At 41.3% G+C, this 16926-nt stretch overlaps 1 protein-coding gene across 1 annotated transcript; it reads right to left on the bottom strand.

Moving 5' to 3' along the window:
• Positions 1-431: 431 nt before the first annotated feature.
• On the bottom strand, positions 432-12750 carry LOC306734773 (E3 ubiquitin-protein ligase RNF19A; the record flags this gene model as incomplete). The annotated part of the gene is made up of 9 exons (XM_079216162.1): positions 432-889; positions 1117-1387; positions 1889-2020; positions 4787-4901; positions 5343-5505; positions 7621-7768; positions 7918-8123; positions 11375-11877; positions 12598-12750. The coding sequence occupies 9 exons, from the start codon at positions 12748-12750 to the stop codon at positions 613-615; spliced, it is 1968 nt and encodes a 655-aa protein (XP_079072288.1). The 3' UTR covers positions 432-612.
• Positions 12751-16926: the final 4176 nt, after the last annotated feature.

Consider the following 16926-nt stretch of genomic DNA (forward strand, 5'->3'; position numbering starts at 1 on the left):
ATTTACTTGTTAGATTCTTAATCCCCCATAAAACAAATCATGCTTGTGGGTGTCTCTTTATTCGTAAAGGGAGAGGGAGGTGAGGTCACTAAAAGAAGTGAAGTACAGCCACACAAAGAGATAGTCTCATGAAATAGATTTATGATAGATGGGGTGTAAGGTAGTCTCTTTCAGCAAGGACAACAAAGAAAAAACATGCTCTCAATCACTTCTGCTTAAGATGCAATGATGGATGCTATCCTGTCTGCTTTAAAGTCTATCGCCCTCCAATGCTTATGTCGTAGTCTCATGCTATTTATCACACACACTCTCTCACACACACACACACACACACACACACACACACACACACACACACACACACACACACACACACACACACACACACACACACACACACACACACACACACACACTTTCATTTGCTCTCGCTAAACCCGCGTCTTCCTTAGAGGCTAGAGCTAGAAGGCAACTGGTGGGAGGGCCTGTCTTGGAAGCAGGAGGTGGCCTTGGCCAACGATATTCAGGTCAATCCAGTGACATATCAGCTCACGGATTTCTTTATTTCCATAAAATCTCCAACCAAGTACAAAGCCTGCATTGGATGACCTCTCATACACCCTCTACTTCAAAGACTGGGAAAACTGTCCCTTCATCTCCTCCTGCTTCCCCTCCTGGTTTCCCTCTTCCCTCCTGCTCCTCTCCTCCTTCCCCCTCTTGTCTTCCTTCCAGTTCTGAGGCACACAGGTAGTCTTGGGACTGGGACTGCGAGTGTCCCAGGGACTCCACTGACAAGCTTCGGCTAGACAGGATGCTACTTAGGCTGGACTGGCGGGCGCCTCTGGGATGGGTCTCAATTTCCACACGGACCTCAAAATTGGTTCCTTCCCTGTGGCGACAGTAGAAAGACAAATAAATCAATATGAAGCTGCCAGGCAATCAAAATGGAAAATGGAAGTATGTGCAAAGAAAGCCTTGATGGTGAAAATCTGCTGAAGTCACATGATATAGCAACAGCAGGATTAAATGCTCAAAAAGCAGGTATACTGTTTACTTAGTTCATCATCTTAGTTTAGTACAAAATACAGTAGAAACAGAGACCGAGGCAACATTTACCTCAAAGGAAGTGCTTGTGTGTCATTGAGCTTGCTGTCAGGCACAATAACCAACTGGCAGTCTGATTGGCTGTCCTTCCGGGTGTATCCGTGGTGTTTTGTGGCTTCATCCAATTCCTCATAGCTGTCTAGCTCAGGGGGCGTGGTGCTCGTACTGGGGAGGACGCCCACTTCCTGTACACTGACTCGGACTTCCTGGACGCTGGTGTCGCTAGGCGTTTGTTTATTCTGACCCGTCCAGTGATCACTGACTACATGAGAGAATAGAAGATCTATAAGAGAAGTTGAAACTTCATCAGATCAGGTCAAGCTTTGGAGCAAAAATTACAATGTACCTAGTACTGATGTCAAGAGTCCTGAACTTAGGTCAATTACAAAGTTAGAAAAGGAATAGTTCTAGAATTTGGGATATACGCTCATTACCTTTCGTTATTATAATTAAAGCAGGCCGGGAGATGATTCCATCAGTTTAGCATCAAGACTGGAAACAGCTAGTCTGTCTCTCACCAAAGTAAAAGAAAAACATGCCGACCAGCATTTCTAAAGTATAGTGTATCTTTTTTTGTTTGAACCACACACAAACAGTAACAGCTACTTTCTTGAGATGCTTCCAGTTTTCATGCTAAGCAAATCCAAGCTAAGCTATTTGCTGCCTGGCATGGTTAACATAGAACAATAAGAGCAGCTGCCATTTTCTCATCTAACTCCTGGCAAGAAAGCAAATGAGCTTGTTTCCCAAATTGTCAAACTATTCCTTTAAATTCTGTACTCACAGCTGGCTAAGTCCTCCAGTTGGATTTTGTGTGTTTCGGGGGGCTCACTCTGCGGTCGACACCAACCGTTCCTACAGAGCGACATGGGGACGACCCCGTAGACATAAGTCAGCATTAGCGGCACACCCACACCTGCAGGAGAAACAGAAAAGTATAAGAAAACAATTCACAATTCTCATTATGATTGGTTTGAAGTTTGTGCCAAAGGAATTTAAATATCATACAAATTGTTAAAAAGAGTACTCTTGCAATTTAGTATTGCACTTCAATAAAGTAGGAGGGGAGGGACTTGCAAGAGAAAATGGCCAAAACCAAAGCAGCAGATGTACACATTTTCAGGTTTGTAGTCCCTGGTATATCAGGCCCCAAAGACACTGGGTTCTAGAATTCCCATAATGCAACAGGACACCATCTTTTGGTAGGCCCTCCATCCCCAATAAATCCTCCACATTCCCAAAGTGTAATGCAGTCTGTTCTGTTTTTATGTTTTAGTCTCTTCGCCAAAACTAAGATGTAACTGACAGACTTACACATCTGATATAATAGTACTTCCTGTGACTGATAAACACATTTTTATGTGAATGGTTTTAACATTTTACGACATGTTAAATTGATGGACGGCCCCTTTAAACAGTTTTATCATCATACTATTTCTGCAATACCCCAAATAAACACAAGAGGATCCCCTCCTGCTTCTCTGTACACACGACTACAGCACATGATAACGTTTCTGGAACACACTGATCTATAAAGCTTTTCTCAACAGCATAGCCTCCATATCAATGCAACTGCATTGTTTCAAATACTAGGAGCTATTGCTTATGCTCCAGGAAGTTATGTTTTCTTTCTACTGTGGATGTGAATATGTAACTATTACAATGAGAGGCAGATGAGAGTTGCTCTGCATTGGACACATGAAAAGTAAGCAAAGCAGCAAACTGTTTATTGCAAGAAATTACTGCATCTAAAGAGCCCTTTTCATATTTGGTTATTATTTGTCTTCTTGATTTCTGATGTTAATAAAACATATTCAACACACACTGACAAAACAATAAAGTAGCAGAAGAAGTGTTTGTTGCGATAGATCGGCCTTCATATTAATTCAAAATAAGATTATCACAAGTTAGATTTCTCCCCACTCTCCTTCATAACCTTCACAAAAGTACTTTCAACAAGTCACACAACTCGTTGAGCAGCAGCCTCCCTGCGCTGTGTGATTATGCAACTTGTGATTGAGATAGGAATTTGGTAACACAAAGCAGTGCCGACCAAACAAAGGGACATCATTAACACAGCGGGAACACCGGCTCAGCAACAGACAGGGGATGTGTGTGTCTGGTTGACTCAAAAAGAGAGAAACAACAAGTCAGGGAGCTGCGAGTAAAATATGAGAAACAAAACAACAACTGTGGTGCTGCGAGAGAGGAAACAAATGAGACTGACGGTACGTAAGGACAGGGACGCAAACACAAGGGGAGATACACAAGTAGTGGGAGATCAAAGTGAAAAGTACGTGTGAGTGTGAGTGTGAGTGTGTGTGTGTGTGTGTGTGTGTGTGTGTGTGTGTGTGTGTGTGTGTGTGTGTGTGCCAAGGGAGGGCCCGTCAGTGTGTGGTTCAGTGATAGTCATGAAACCGCAGACGGAAGCTGAGAAGCTGCTAAAGCCTTCAGGATGTCTGTCACAGCCATGACTGTTACCTACAGCAGGACCTGGCACGAGTCATCAAAATGGTACTTTGCACTGTGAGTGTGTTAATGAAATCAAGTGATCAATTTGCATAGATAATATTTGCTTGTGGGTATTTATATGGCTGTATAGGTTTACGCCAGCTCAAGCCTGGATGCATGTTCATCTCATGATTTATTTGAGGGGACATAAAACTCACTTTTTCAGTGTTTGTGCACACACATTTGGGTATCTGGAGTGCCTAACATCCCCCAAATTGTGAAATAATTCAGTATTTTGTAGGCTGCTACATGTGATTCCACAACCAATTCTGATTTGGCTCCCCTTTCCCCCGTCACATAAAGGCTAATCAAAATACGCCACCCCAATCTCTACCTAAAGCTCTAAACCATCTTTGCAAAAGAAGTGCCATTCTTTTCTTGCAAGCCAATCAGTGTAGACTGGGATTTTCAGGAAGGGGACATACAGACACAGGCAACAGTACAAGAACAATTTGTTTTTGGAATATTAACGCATGTAAATATGTTCTCATAGAAAACCAACATACAAGTATAAACCTGAAAATAAGCCCTTTAAAGTAATAGTTCTAGAATCTATTCATTTGCTTTTCCTTCAAGAATAATTACAATATGGTAATTGTGAAGCTCCTGCCAGCAGCTCTTTAGCTTAGTTTATTATAAAGACTTAAGCATGGTTAACAGTAACTGGGCTCTGTTGAAAGGTAACAAAATCCAGCTCCTAGCACCTCAAAGCTCACTGATATAACGCGTTATACGTTGTCATGCAAATAAGCATATTTCCTAAAATGTTGAACTGACTCTTTAAAGATATTAATAATAATAATGGTGTGTCGAGTGTGGAAAGATCTCTCTCGTTGATCCCAGACTCCTCACTCATTATTATGGAAGGGATTATCCGAGACACTCCACATCTAGAAGCCAGTGTACTGGTCAAACCACCATGAATTTTATTTAAAGGCTTTTTGATCCGCATGAATACTGCCCTCAGATATTAGACATTTTGATAGAACTACAGTTTTATTATTCAAATAAAAAAGATGATGAACATATGCTGCCGCTTTGGTGTCTGACCTAAACCGCTCCGTCTCAGGATATGGGGGTAATTTGAGCTCCTTTTTTTCCATTTTACACATTAATCACTCCTCTCTGTGTGCAGTACAGAATGTGGCCATGTTGTCGTTTTGTTTCTTACCCACAGTGATAGCCGCTATGACCGGCGACACGAACACTGACATCATCACCCCACTTGCCACAGTCAAGTAGTGCTTACTTCCTGAGATATTGTTTTTCTTACAGCGACCATGGACCTAGACGGCAATACATAAACACAAATTAGATAATGGAAATTTAATTTGATCCGTGTTGCTCTCCGTCTATGCAACAACTTATTCATGGCATTTGTTCATGTCCACTAACACATGCATCCCAGCATGCACGAGGGGAAAGGAAAACAGTCTCATTGACCTGCACAAGCTATCACAGAGCTCCAACACAAAGACAGAGACAATTAATGAATATTAAGTGCATGCTTAAGTTGCATGTGTGTCATTAGGTTCCAATTCACCTTATTCAATGACATGCAAAATTACCATGATATTAAAATACTAATGCATCTGATGGAAAATGTTGGTCTATTCAGAATAATTCACTTCAAGCATACTAGTCAGCCATATGGAAGCAGTTTGCGCACTCTGGACTGTCTGCTGTCCTTGCGGACACATGCACAAACTGTACTGGCTGTTTTGTACCTTGCGGCCCATGTAGATTGGTATGCCCACAATGATGACTGGGATGGCGATGCCCGCTATAAGGGAGATGACCACCGGTGCTCCGAGCAACATGCCCACTTGCCACAGAACCTTGCGGGTTTGAGACCACGGCTTCTTCCCCCAGAATGTACATCCTGAGGGACTGAGACACACAACATGGGAGATCAGATATGAGTTAAAACTATCATAATGCACACAGTTCAGAAAATAAATGGGAAATGTAGCCACATAAGTGCTATGGCTGCATGGGTGGCAATGTCCTCGTTTCTGTCCGTTTGTCATCCACTTTGGTCCAGACTGAAATATCATGAAAACCATTGGATAGATTACTGTGAAATACTGAACAGACCCTGAGGATGAATCAAAGTTAAGTGATCCATAGACATTTTATCTAGCGCCACTATGAGGTTGACATTTTTGGCTTTGACTGATTATTATTGGATTGATTGCTGTGAAGATTTGCAAACAGATATTCAAGTTTTATATTCTTATGACCTCCCCTGACTTTTCATTACTTTCTTTTGTGACCAAATACATGCAAAACTAATGACAAATTCCCATCAGCCTGAGCTGTACTTCATTTTTTTTACCCTGCTAACAGGTGAACGAGGTAAATAGTAATAATACATTTTCATCTGCTAAACCGCATCTTTCATCTGAGCATTTAGTCAATGTCTTAAACTTAATTCTTAAAATATACACAAATGGTGTGTACACACTCATAGACACTCGTAATGATCATCACCCTTAGTGTAGCCTAGTCCGACATTTTTTTTTCAGAAGCAGGTGAAATAAATAGTACTGACAATATTAAATGTCCGTCTTGTTGCTGTCATTACATCATTACCCAGACTGAATGCATTTATCATTCTAGCTTTGTCCTCTTCCAAACAACGGCTACCATTCACACACTCACTTATCTTACATGCAGCTGTTAGACCACTTGATATGACGTTAGGTACAATAAGGGTTGCTTTAAAGTGCTTCTTTAATATATTATCCGCTTTTGGTCGTGTCGTGGCGTGATTCTAACTGCCGAGGAGAGCAGTACAACACTGAATAACACTGTTTGGTCTTAATCAAGTAGCAATTACCTTGTCGGAGCAGCGGTGATAATACGGGCAACACAACTAGCACCTCAGGGCGATGCCATTTCTGAAAGCATGCTTTTGTATCACAACAGAAAAATGTCACTCTGGGGTTCTAAAAGCCTGAGTGGGTGGAATTATGGGAAGGTATTGAAGTCGTGCTCTGTTGCTCGAAACTGGTCGATTTGTTGTGAGATGCTAAAAGCTTTTTTCCCTTCTTTAGGGCGTTCACTATAATGTGAAGTGTGACAGACAGGCAGGGATGAGCGGAGAGAAAAGAAGAAGGGTGTTCAGACACAATGCAGACAAACACAAAAACGCGCTTTCTCATCCGAGACATTCATCAAAACATATGCATGTGACGCCATGAAAATGATAAATACATGAAAGAAATCCTTACACATTGACACTTCTTCAAATTTAGCTAATCAGCTTCTAGCTAGCCTCATAGCTTGAATTACATATTCTGCCGCATGGAAAGATGGAGGCAGAGAGAGCTTATTAATTGATGACAGGTCAACAGTGACTCCCTTCCAGGACTAGAAAAATTAATGGAGTCCCAGACGATGAGTTTAAAGCAGCGAGGCCTTTAGCCGATGACATAATGGACGTGCCTTGTTAAGTTTTATCTCCAACTTGGTATTGCTTTAAAAAATACGGATGGAATGTATGCTTTATAAATACAGGTATACTCATTCTCGTGAAACGCTTCCGTATCTTATTATGCTGAAGTTACTTGTGTCACAAAAGCATTTTCTCTCCTCATGCTGCTGTGAGACGAGGATCAAATTCTGCTGATCTTTGGCTCATGTTTTTTTGGTCCATACTTTCGCTGTGTACAGCAGGTCCCACACACCAGAATAGTTAATTGTGCTGATGCAAATATTTGTATCATCAATATTTAGTTGATTATTTTGGAGATTTTAATTTGGTCTATAATAGTTCAAAATGCCCACTACAACATCTTCAAATACTTTGTAAATCCTCACATTTAAGGAGCTGAAACAAGCAAGTATTCTACATTTTTGCTTGATAAATGACTTGAATGATTTCTCAGTCATTATATTTGGTGTTGATTCATTCTCAATCGACTAATTGTGTGATTGTCTGATCTCAAGGTAAATAAACGCACATTGCTTAGTTAGGTGTGTTAACATGTCAATGAGTACCTGAGGTAGTGCACGTCGGTAATCTCCTGCATACACAGCCAGCAGAACTGACAGGCACACACAGTGCAGTTCATACGGTTACAGCTGCCATCGTTGGTCTTCATGATGTAGGCACCGCAGCGAGGGCACGCTTTGATCTCCTCTGCATCTTCAACAACAGAGTAAATATGTGAGAGGTGTCCACAATATGTATTCATCCATGATAACGTAGTAAACTATAAATATATCCTCTGGTTCCTGGCACAAAAGGTTTGGAATGAAGGCACAAAAAAAGGTTACAGCAGCTGCTGGTCTCACCTCCTCCAGGTTCTTCATTGAAGACGTACAGCGTGGAGGCATCGTTGCCGCCTGAGGTGTGGCGGGCTCGCTGACGCCGGGCCTGATCGCACGTCTGGTTGGGGTGCCACAGCTGCCGACAGTGGTAGCAGAACTCTGTGTCACATCCCTCACGGCCACAGCTCAGCTTGGGACATTCTGCACAGCCGTAAGCTATCACTGCATAGCTGAGGAGAGAGGAAAAGTGTAGATAAAAAACATGAAAGAGGGGTCATCATTAATATGTCCCTGTAGGGGAATTCTTTGTTGTTAGGGGTTCTTCATAAAGGTCACCTCAGCATCAGGCATCGTGGGAGGATTAAATACTGGTGCTCTCCCTACGCACTGTTCCACCCTGCTGCTCTGACATTTTCAGCTGAGACTCACAGTGGCTGCTGTTTCATTTAAACATCACAGCTTTGGTTGGCTGACTGAATAACTGAGTTATTAATTGTTGTCTTTGCTGACAAACAAAGTGCAATTGTTGTCTGTGTGTGTGTTGTTGCCACACACACACACACACACACACACACACACACACACACACACACACACACACACAAAAGGGATAATTACACTTCTGCCTGGATCCCACTCCGGTGTCGGACGAGATTTAAACAGTTTGTGTTTAGCCTTGTGGCTGAAACAAAGCTAGTGTGGACCAGCTCATGCATAAAAACATTTCCAGGGAACTGTGAACATCTTCATCAAAGAATGCAGCATATTGACGTGATACGTTAATATGATACATTTGCAAAGATATTTAATGAGGCTCTGACAAAACAAACAGCATCAACAGTCAACATCAATCATATCCTCATTCACATCAACCAAATTTAGTACACTTGTATTGCTTGCCCTTGTAGATAGATCAAAATGTTTTATCATTGTTTTGCCTTTTGGATAACACATCCTAATACACATATAGTAAATATTAAGATGCCCCCAGAAATGTAAACATTCTGCTTTAAATAATAATTTAAAAGTTTAACTACTGGACACAAAATCCATTCTCAGTGTATGTGTGGATAGACTTGAGTTTCATATTGGACTATGATTGACTTCACCAAATTCTCTTAATGGTACACATTCAGACTAACAATAAGCAATTGTTGACCACTAGTACCATCATAGTGCATGTTTTATACAAGCAGGTTTCTATCACATGCACAAGTAAGCACAAGTACGCACATGCTTGCGCACAAGCACTTGGTCACACAAGTCACACAGCTCTTTAACACAGAGCTATGACTGAACTATTTTAACTATTCTGACTGAACTGTTTTACGTATTACGTAGTCTTTTCTGTGGAAGAGGCGTCAGCTAATTGGGATCCAGCTAATAAACAACAATAGACAACACAGAAACACAGCAGTGCAAATGGTAAAAAATAAGAAGAGTTTTAGTAGATGTAAATAAAGTATTAAAATATATATTCGGATCAAACTGATTAGCGAGTTCTGCAGCGACACTAACATGACGGTAGAGAACATCATGTTTTAATAGAGGTATTAAATCATGGCTAAAAGACACAACACCCCTGTAAACACACATGTACTTTGTGTATGTATCTGTGTATGTCTTTTCTTATTTTTTAAATGTTGTAACTTAGCGTTTTGCTACAAACACAGTGCATCTAGTTATTGTGCATAAATGTATGTCACAATTTGAATGCCACTGTGATGTCCAAATCAAATAAAGTCAAGCCAACTTCATGCTCCGTCAAACAGACCACACGCACTTCATTTTGGGGCAGAGACAGAAATCCTCCCCTAAACGTTAAGAGTGTGGTGAGGTTCGATATAAATGCAGCTATTTAACATGAGCACAGGCACAGAAAGATTTGCACTTGAAAATACTACGTGAAGAATCGAGTATCGTCGCATATGCAGCAAAAACATGACAAAGAAAGAAACACTTTCTGCCACACTTTCTTAGAGCCGACATAATCTCCTGCTAAGCTTGTGTCATTAAGATCTCGAGGAATGTGTGTATGTTGGAAGCACGGGAATACACAAACCATAACTGTGACCAGTTTACATAATGGGTCACGTCTTCAAAGGCTCCTCTATGTTGGAAGTATTTGTTATTTCAAATATAAAACTGCACTGACCTCCACACTTTTTTTTTATACGTGGAATTCAAAATTCTGCTGATTTGTAGGAGAGGCTCTAGAAATCCGATCCTGTTTGTCTGATGCGGTTGTGAATTAAATATAACTCAGACAGATTGCCGAATTGATTTTCACTCCACTCATTCATCATGACCAGGCTGTGAGCACCGACAGTCGGGGAGACACATAGTCTAGCGCTGAGTCCTGAACCCTGGTGCTTACTTGCTTTTGACCACAACCACACACACACACACACACACACACACACACACACACACACACACACACACACACACACATTATAACTTCCCGTCAGCAGCCCTATCCTGTTACCCCTCCATGGACATTAAGGTGATCCAGCAATGGATCAGTGTCTGTTCAACAGCAGACAAGATGAGTTAACTCAGAATATGTCTTGTGGTTGCATTGCATTGTGGTCTGTTGTGGGAATAGGGAGGAAAAAAACACATCTAATATATATATATAATAATATATATATATTTCTTCAGTGTCTTTCCCCCTGAATCATTTATGATGAAGTCTTCGATCGATTCTGCGATGAAATTACATTGTATGTGCTTTAAACATCTCTATGTAACATGATGTCATCCATGGCCAGCTCTCCCCACGGCCGCTGGCCAGCCAGCCAGCTCTCCTCCGGGAGAAAGAAAAAGTCAAATGGACCCAGATATGCCAGGCACATAGCTATATGTATATTAAAAGGTTCTTCCTTATTCTCCCAATGCAACATGTATTTTGTGTTACGATAGGTAGTCCCACATTGATTAATACACAAAATGGAAAGAGGCTTGCTTCATCATTCACGACCCGTCCGTTCTGTTTTAGGAACTGCAAAAAAATATTTTGGTTGCATCAAACTCTTCACAGACTTGGGACGCATATGCATCTCAAAACTGAGCTTTCAGTTGCTGTCAGTTAATCTTTTCAAAGCTCCGTCAGTCATTCTGACACCGGAAAACTGCTCCAAGTCTTGTGTTTTACAACATAATGAAAGGGTGGGATGAAAGGGTTTTGACAGGAGCTGCCATATTGTAACATTGAATAGGCCTCTCTTTTTTATCTCAAGATAATTACAGTACAGGGAATTGCTACTGTGTGACTAAAGATGTTAATAAAAAAGCAAATTTTTCTGCAAGTTTAGACAATTTAGAGAAGCCATTGTTTTCCTTATTCAACCCTCATTCAGTTATCTTCTCTCAATGTTGTTAGGTAACTATCTTTATTCCCCAAAAAGGGTCTTTGTAAGTATTTGTGGAACATTTTCTGGTGTAAATTGGGAACCGACTTTGGTGTTCTGATTCTCACCTGCAATCAGGCGCAGGGCACCAGCGCGTATCTGGATCAGCAGCCAGGAAACGCCTCAACTGGTACTCCTCAAAGCGCTCCAGCAGCGCCTGGTCATCCAGGATGGCGCGGACGTCCAGTGGCGCCAGCGTCTCAGGGCACTGCGGGCACGCGATGCACACCCGGCTCTCCGATATCTCGATGCGCAGGTACTGGCGGAGGCAGTCGGAGCACGTTCGGTGGGAACAGGAGGTGAGTCGTGGAAAGTGGCATCGTGGTTGACTGAGCAGGCACAGTGGGCACTCCTCCAGGTGTTCATCCAATAGCTGCTCCTGGCTGGAGGTGGAGACGGACAGGACGCCAGTGGAGCCACTGCTGGCCCCGCCCACGCACTCAGCTGTGGCGGCACCGTCCTCGTCTGCCTCCGCCACCGCCTCCACCTCCACCTCCGCCGCTGCTGCTGCAGGCGGTCCTCCTCCTTCTCCTCTTTCTCCTCCAGCCTCTTCTGCTGTGAGGCTGAGGTTCTGTGAACCATGACAGCTGCTGACTTACCGAAACCAATCACGTCTATGAAAAATATTCACATATGCCGGTTGACTTGTGATGGTATTCTGCTGCTGTTCACAAAAATTGTTGATATTAAGAAATTCAAGAAAGCAAATGGAACAGCCCTGATTTCTAGTGACAACCATTATCACGGAGTGGGTATGTAGGTGGATACTTGGTGTATTTGGTTTCTAGGCAACATAATTTCTCTAAATTACCAATTAATTGAATAAACACTCTAATGGATTTGGGCTATAACAGTATGTGAAAGGGAGGAATCAAGCAGAAGCTAAAGTTAATGATCTACATGCTTGCTTCAAGTTCTTCTTTCTTTGGTGAGACATTTAGATTCTGGCAAATGACATGTACTGACATACTATATAAATAAACAAATAAATAAATAATCTGTGTCATCATGTGTAAATCATCTTTGAGAAAGAACAATGGAACAAATATATAAACACCTGACATGAATACATTTTAATCCAAAAGCAAATGTATGACTGTGTTTGCAAAGAGAGCAAAACCGATCCAAGTAGACTTGAATAACATGTTAACAGACTGGAATATAATAAGATCAAACATTTTATAAAAACTTTAAAAGAACTGCTCAACTAAAACTCACCGCAACTACCAGAGGCTAAAACAGAACTTGGAGGAACAACACGATAAATATGGGATTACTTGCTCAGCCTCACCTGTTCTGGGTGCTCGCTCGGGGTCAGGGTGATTGCCACCTCCTCTCTGGGCCAGGCTTCCACTGGCCTCTCGGGCTTTGGCTCCGATTTGGGCTTCCTGCTGAAGAAGTTCAGGAAGCTCAGCGGCCCCGTCTGCTGCTTGGGCCTCTTCATGGTCTATGACTAGAGCAGTAGCAGCAGCTGAGGAGGACAGGCCAACGACCATGAGCAGGATGCAAAAGTGTGTGCGTGTGCGTGCGTGCGTGCGTGCGTGTGTGTGAGAGGGAGAGAGAGGGTGAGTTATGTGTGTGTGCGTGTGCAGCGGGAGCTCTCACAGCTCAGAGTCTTGGAGCTGGGCGGTTGCTCTGCTGTGCAAAGGAGGAAGAGCGGGAGAGATGGAGAGGCAGACGACAGAGAGGAGGTAATTCCTGCATGAGGGGAACATCACTAATTTGGAACCTGTCCGAGGTCTGGTCATGTGATTTACTTTTGTCTCTCTTCCGGGCTTCGTTCCCTCCTCCTCTTCTTCCTCCACCTCCACTGCAGTTCCCTCAGGCTGAGCTAGTCCTGAACTGGCCAACTGGCTGTCATCGCTTTAGGCCTCCTCTTCACTGCAAGCAGTCCCGTACCCTGGAAACAAACGTCACAAAATGACAGTCGCTCAGAAATGATGTGATGTGCATTCTGCTCGCTGGTCAGGAAATATGTTGTTAAACAAAAAAGTCCCTATGGGAAAAATGGAGCTGCTAAACAAATCAGAGGCTCTGCGATTAAAAAAAAATGGAATGGCATGATGATGATTCCAAGAAAAATATGAAAAGTTAAAAATAGTTATTGAAGTGTTTGTTTTGTTTAATGTGATGCATTACAGTAGAACACCATGTATTTTACCCTAATATAATTATTTTGAGACATCTGGAATTGGATATTAATTTAATCTTGTTATATTGATCTAAAACAGTGGTTTAGACCTGGGGGTCAGGACAAGGGTCACAGGATGATTAGTAGGAGAGGGAAGCAAGAAAACCATATTTCATATATTTTCTTGACTTCACTCAAACTTTGATCTTTCTTGTGAATTCATGGGGAATTTTTCTTCTTGAAAAGTCAAAAAACTATTCAAATATAACAATAAATAGCAAAGAAATGAACTCTTTGGTTTAACAACCGGTCGACTAATGTGACTGGTGACGAAGGGTTAAGTACACATTTATTTGTTTTAGGAGTCACCGGAGGTCACAGGCTCAAAAGGTTGGGAACTGATTATCTAAGCCACGTTGTTCAGCCCTACATCAATGCCATTTACAACTGAGTAACAAAATGTAATATAATAAATGGAATTCAATATTTAAAATCATTGGTGCTTACCATGAAATCCACTAGAGATTGCTTCGATTTATACTGTAATTTAACTTTTATTCTCTTTTCATTTTTAGTCTCTTGTAGAAAACCCTCTCTGTGAACCCCATGCACATGAATATAAACCGACGTCTATAAACCTTTCCCTCCATGGCTGTGTCTTCTGAATCCTATTATACAGAACAAAAACAGCAACAGGACTTTAACACAGAAACATAGACATTTTTATATTATATAACTATTTAATTATTGCAAAACAACTCAGTCTCTCTCATTTACTCAAAACCTGAGCATACACATTAACAGGAACTCATTTTAAAATCTGACATTTCAATAATGTCACAAAAACCGCAAGCAATGGCATTTAACTGCGGAATATCTTATCTATTTAAATCCCTTGAGAGCCATTTATCATTTTAAAAAATTTGGATAGATAAGGCACTAAGGCTCCCTGGGATTCGGCATGGCCGGCCTGGCGTCTGAGACATGAACAATAAGGTCACAGTCATGAGACACAAAGAGCAGATGGACGAGAGAGTTGTGACTGGTTGGACAGAACGGATCGGGGGAGATGCAGGGTGAGGCCGAGGAGAGGCAGTGATAGACAGCACAGACAACTCATTCTGTCTCCATTAGGCAGAGGCGAGCTTTCATAATCAGGCCCAGAGAGCAAAGAGAGCATGAGGTAATTCATGTGACCTCAGACCAATTAAAATAGCTGTCTCCATATTGACACTACTTCAAAAATCGGACCAGGGAACACAGCCTGAAATCGGATGTGATGATAAATCGCCGTCTATTTAAAGGTCTGTTTTACACTCTCAAAATTAAAAATTGTTTTCTTGAAAAAGGGTTATTTTCATTATCAAATGAATTTGAATGGCTCGAGTGAGTGTGTGCATGCTACAGGAGCGCTATGCCTCATCATTCTTCTAACAGGGATGCACAAAGAATCTGGATTTATGTAACACTGCAGTGCCTAACCTGCCTTCTCGCATAGAGACAGAGTTAAAGTAGTATTTATATTCTAGTCTTGTGGATATGTTCAAATCCCCATGAATAGCAGGCTCATCTTGCAGCCGCACATCATTATATACCGTATGGTAATTTAGGAGTGCAGAAAAGACATTCTTGCCCTTTTGAAAAGTTGGCACCATAAACTGATGATTACTGTTGATATTTTAAATTCAAGATATTTTTTCCACTGTAGCTCTGCTGGAAATACTGTATCTCTGTATTTTGCTGAGATACAATTTGGCCGATACGCCATTACATAACAAAACTAGTACTGAAATGCACTGAACATTGCAAACAGCTGTTTTTGTTAAGTTCTGGAAAAAAAAGTTGCAAAACTTTAAGATGTTCTCGGAAAATCTCTTAAAAATGTATAAACCAAATATTCAAACAAGTTAACAGATTTAAAAAATAATAGTCAATAGTGAATGAGGAAAAGTGCTGGATAATATACTACATATTTAGAGGTGAAACAAAGATTGTTCATAAACACAAATTAAAATCAACATCTTTCAGTCCTGGTCCTCTTCCAGACAACTACGGGAATATGAACTGGCAAAACAAGAGATGTTTGTGAACACATTCCAAGCTTTTTGTTTCACCCAGGCAGACAACACGGAGGCTACAATGACAAAGTCACAGCTACAGTATCCATAAAACTCTTAGAAACCATTTCCTGTGCTGACAAATGCAGCTTAGTGTTGTTTGTTCTCAGGTACTTTTTCCAACATTTAGAATGAAAACACTGTTACCTAGTAGGACCTATAAATGCAGACTAATTTCTCTAATGTAAACCTTTGTTTGCACATAGTTCATGTTTAATTTTCACCAAACTTAGCTTTTCTGCATTGGATTCCCAGCAACTGTGTTGTGCATTTGCCTGAATTTCCTCCAACATTCACATTCTACAGGTACTAATTGTCTTATTACAAGAAAGCCAAGTACAGGCTCCAAAGCACCGACTTCTGTGCTGAACACATCACTGTGCTGCTTTTTTATTTAGACATAATTCCCACATATGAAGACATCAAGAGCACACACATAACATATTCAAAAGAGCTCAACTTTGCATGCAATGCACATACTGTCTCTGCAGTGTAATTACCCATTCACATATACAGGCTAAAGTACACACACACAGGCATACTAATACATGCAGATTAGACACACACACACACACACACACACACACACACACACACACACACACACACACACACACACACACACACACACACACACACACACACACACACACACACACACACACACACACACACACATAATTTAGTGTTTTTTTACCTGGAGCAACCAATATACTCTCTACCTAAACTGATGCAATCATTTGAACAGTATGGTAAACTATCAGGGTATAAGATTGACGTGGGTAAAACCCAGTTTCTCTCACATACATAACAATAGCCCACCAAGAGAAATTGAAAATAAATATCCCCTTGCATGGCAAATAACATCCTTCAAATATCTGGGCATCGATATTACAAAACTTGCAGAATATAACTATGATCCACTAATAAGAAAAATTAAGGAAGACATAGCAACTCCTTTCCTAAGTTTCCGTGCGAGGATTGAATCCATTAAAATGAATGTACTGTCCAGACTACTCTATCTATTTCAAACTCTGCCAACAGAGATTAAGCAAAAACAATTCCATGAATGGGACAAGATGTTATCTAGGTATATTTGGACAGGTAAAAGACCCAGGGTCCATCTCAAAACCTTACAACTACCTAAAGAAAAAGGAGGATGGGGCCTACCGTCTCTTAGGAATTATTATTTGGCGGCACAGATGAGAGCTGTAATATGCTGGTGCAATCCATCGTATAAGGCTCAATGGAAAAACATCGAAGAGAAAATAACCTCCACCCCCATACAGGCAATCCTAGCTGATAGCAACCTACAAAGTCACATAAATAATACTGATAACCCATGGTTGAAGTGGACTCTTGAAGTATGGAA

The sequence above is a fragment of the Taurulus bubalis genome (assembly GCF_910589615.1).
Source record: "Taurulus bubalis genome assembly, chromosome: 3".
NCBI lineage: Eukaryota > Metazoa > Chordata > Actinopteri > Perciformes > Cottidae > Taurulus > Taurulus bubalis.